The 3,848-nt window shown below is 46.5% G+C and overlaps 1 protein-coding gene across 5 annotated transcripts in view; it reads left to right on the top strand.

The window, feature by feature from the left end:
- Positions 1 to 3,848, top strand: part of PABPC1L (poly(A) binding protein cytoplasmic 1 like) — a 21,121-nt gene that overhangs the window by 3,591 nt on the left and 13,682 nt on the right. For all 5 annotated transcript variants that reach the window (XM_011369358.2, XM_023536112.1, XM_023536111.1 and 2 more), the window contains exons 2-3: positions 387 to 580; positions 3,084 to 3,199. In XM_011369358.2, coding sequence (XP_011367660.1) covers positions 387 to 580; positions 3,084 to 3,199 — 310 coding nt within the window. The remainder of the gene's footprint in view (positions 1 to 386; positions 581 to 3,083; positions 3,200 to 3,848) is intronic.

The following is a 3,848-nucleotide window of genomic DNA, read 5'->3' as shown; positions in this document are numbered from 1 at the left end:
CCTCAAACTGCTGCCCCTCCTTTGTCACTGACACCCTCTTTTACATTTCTATCTACTCGTGTGCTTTAGAGACCACAGTAGACCTGGCTCTGCCACTGATTTTTTTCCCCTTCGGAATCACAGTTTTCCCATCTGTAGAATGGAGATAGGAATCCGTGCTCACGTGGCTACAGTGAGAAGTTGAATGAGATCCTAACTGGAAAGTGAGGGGAGCATCATACACATTAACTCTTCTTACCCTCCTGAGCCGTCAGGCTCTTAACTCCGGCGAAACCCAGAGATTGGCTCCTTTTGTGGCGGGGGAGTGGGGTGGCTCTCAATTAAGCACCTTGGGACCCAAGAAAAGAAAGTCCCCTTAACTTGCTCTTTTTTCTCCTTCTGTCCAGCGGAGCGGGCACTGGACACAATGAACTTTGAAGTGATAAAAGGCCAGCCCATCCGCATCATGTGGTCCCAGCGAGACCCAGGACTTCGCAAGTCAGGTGTGGGCAACATCTTCATCAAGAACCTGGAGGACTCCATTGACAACAAGGCCTTATATGACACCTTTTCCACCTTTGGGAACATCCTCTCTTGCAAGGTGGGTATGCCTCTTGGAGGAGTCTTTGTCCAAAACTCATGTGGTAGAGGGTTGCCAAACAACACCTGACTTTACAGTTGACAAAGTCATTTCAGTTAAGTGCCAGGTTCAGCCAGCACCTGAATGGTAGTTATTCTTTCAGTTTCATCCTCGTAGACCTATGAGAGGTCACCTGTGTATCAATCAGCTCTTGCTGTGTAACCAGCCCAAAGCTTAGTCACTGTCAACGACAACTATTACTTAGCTTATAATTCTGCAGTGGTGATTGGGCTGAGTTCAGCTAGGCAGTTCTTCTGGTTTTGGCTGGGCTCCTTCTTATGCCCGCCAAGAGCTGGATGGCTCTGCTTCTAGGTGGTGGTTGACTGTCAGTCAGCTGGAATATATCAGCTTTCTTTCCTATAGTCTCTCACCCTTCCGGAGGCTAGCACAGGCTATTCCCATGGCAATGGCAGAGGCCCAGGAGACAGAGTGGAAGCTCACCAGGCCTCTTGAGATCTAAGTTCGGAACTGGCACACCATCACTTCTGCTGCATTCTCTTGGCCAAAACAAGTCACAAGACCAGCCCAAATTCAGAGTGAGAGGACAGTAGAAATTATAAGACAAAGGGTGTGGATACAGGAAGGCCATCATGGCAATCAGTAGCCACACCTTTAAAGATTTCTCATAATGGAAGTTTCATGAGAGTAGTGATCTTATTCTCCTTCACCTTTATGTCCCAGGACCTGGAATAAGATGTGACACATAGTAGGTGCTCAATAAGTGTTTGTTGAGCAGATGGCTGTATTATAATTTGAGAAGGGTTCTGGTCATTTCTCTGACTTTGCAGATAAGGATCTTGAGGAGCAGAGGTCATACAGCAGGCCAGTCGGTCCTGACAGAAGGCTTAAACCTGGATGTTTGGCCTCTAGATTTTATGGAGACAGCAGTCGGTTACCCTGCAGACTTTGGTGTGTCTTCCCTTCTGGGGAAGTTGGGGGAATGATGGTACCGTCTGTGTTAGAACTCTTCCCTGAGTACTGCTGTGTGCCAGACACAATCCTTAAGTTCTCACGTCTCATCACCTCCCTGTGAATAAGGAACAGAGAGACTCAAGAAGGAGCAGTATTCCTGAGGGTGCTCCATGACAGACAGCCTCTCCTGTCTTTGAGGATCAATGTGAGAGAGAGTCTTAATTGTGCTACGTTCTTATAGTAGAAACAGATTTATCAAGTTCTAGGTTTTCTGCATACATGGCCCCCACTGAATTTCCCACAACAGCCACGTAAGATGTAACTAGGAGGATCCCTGTATTACATTTGAAGGCAGAGAAGCTCAGATCTGGGGTCACTTCTCCATGGTTACATGTTGTTACATGGGGGTGGGAGGTAAGTAGCAGAGCAGGATTTGAACCAATAGGTTTGCCAGTGTAGTTGAAGCTAAGTTACAGGGAAGAGTATGTCTGTCCCAATTTTCCAGGACTTAGCTTCCTCTGGGCCACTGAAGATTAGACAGAAAGCTCTGCGTGACTCAGGCAAGTCTTTGCAGGCCTAATGAGGCTCTACCATGGGCCTAGTTAGATAGAAAATATACAATACCCCAGAATTCTCAGGCTGGCTGGAGGTGGTAAGAAGCTTTCTATGGCATCATGGGAAGAGCTCTAGAGCTAGAGTCAGGCCACTGGAGTACAAAGCCCAGCCTAGCCACTGAGCAGAGAGGCAGCGTGACATAGTCAGACCTTGGACTTTAGGGCCAAATGTCCTTGGTGTAAATCCTGCTTCTTCCACTTCCTGGCAGTGTGACCTTGGGCCAGTTGTTGAACCTCTCCATACTCCAGAATGTTTGTAGATTTTTTTAAAGAATAAAACAAGTTTATTGTTGAAACAGTACACGAATTGGTAAAGTTTTTAAAAATGTGCAAAGGAATAAAGTGAAAGAGAAGGCTCTGTTCCTTGAACCCTAATCCCCAGAAATAATCATTTTTAACAGTTTTGTGTATGTCTGTTTAAAATTTTCTCCTGTGTATATGCCAACTTTAATCTAAATGGGCTTGATTTTTTTTTTCACTTACCGATATACCTTACAGATCACTGCGTAATCTACCACGTTCTCTTCAACTGTGCACATACAGTAGGCAAGTATGAATGCACTGTAGTTGACCAGATGGATATTTAGGTTGTTTCTAATTTTCTGTTAGAAACTAGGATGCGGAATTGGGGGTTGGAATCAGATCCTTTTGCCCATCACTTTATGAAGATAATTAAAAGCTCATCTGTGTTATAGACGAGACTTGTGTTCAATTTGAGGACTCTCACCCTCCTTACTGTGTGATCTTAACCAAATAGATTGACCTCTCTGAGCTTTAGTTTCCCATCTCTAAAATGGAGCTGTTGTTTGACATAGGATTGTCTTTCACAGGTGCAGAGCAAGCACTCAGATATTGCTTCTTATCCTCTTACCATGCTTTTGTACCTGAATTGAACCCTCTGCTGGATGCGCTCCCTGTCCTTTCTCCCTATGGCCCAGGTGGTGTGTGATGATCACGGTTCCCGAGGCTTTGGCTTTGTCCATTTCGAGACCCATGAGGCTGCGCAGCTGGCCATCAGCACCATGAATGGGATGCTGCTGAATGACCGTAAAGTGTGAGTGGCAGGGTGTGGGGGCGGGACCAAGGCTGAAGGAACAGAATCCTGGCACCACCAACTCGGGACTGATGCTACCCATCACTGTCTAATGGGCACCAGGCACTGAGCAGCAGCCGATATTCTTCCTGGCAGTGTGACGGCCGAAGAGTGGCTCAATCTCTCAGGGACTCCTTTTCTGCAAGTAAAAATGGGGCTGCTCATATGTGCTAGAGGATTGTTCTGAGTAGTACATGAAGTGATGAATCTGAAATTCTAGCAGTATCAGCTAATGGCCAAATCATCAATGGTCTCGGGGATTTCATGTCTTCAGCCTTCTCAGCACGGCTGTGAATTCTTTTCTTAAGCCTTTTGTGTTGTTTCATGGGATTCTTGGATAGGAAGGAAAGTAGGCATATGCTTAGCCAGCCATATTCATGCAGTTAAGTTTGGCATCATCCCCACTTCACAGATGGGAAAAATTGAGATGCAGGTGCTGGAGAGAATCTGCTCTGGCAGTTCCCCTCTCCCAGTTTTGCTTCTGCCCCTCTGATGGCCAAGCCCGTGCTCAGTGCTTTGGAGTGATGGAGGTGCACTGAGGGTCATTCTGTCCAAGGTTTCTCAGGGGAGGCTCCTGTCAATGAAACTGAACCTTGGCAGGCTTTTCCCA

The sequence above is a fragment of the Pteropus vampyrus genome, unplaced genomic scaffold (assembly GCF_000151845.1).
Source record: "Pteropus vampyrus isolate Shadow unplaced genomic scaffold, Pvam_2.0 Scaffold147, whole genome shotgun sequence".
Lineage (NCBI taxonomy): Eukaryota > Metazoa > Chordata > Mammalia > Chiroptera > Pteropodidae > Pteropus > Pteropus vampyrus.
Note: the sequence above shows the minus strand (reverse complement) of the source record. Positions and strands in the feature narration are given on the sequence as shown.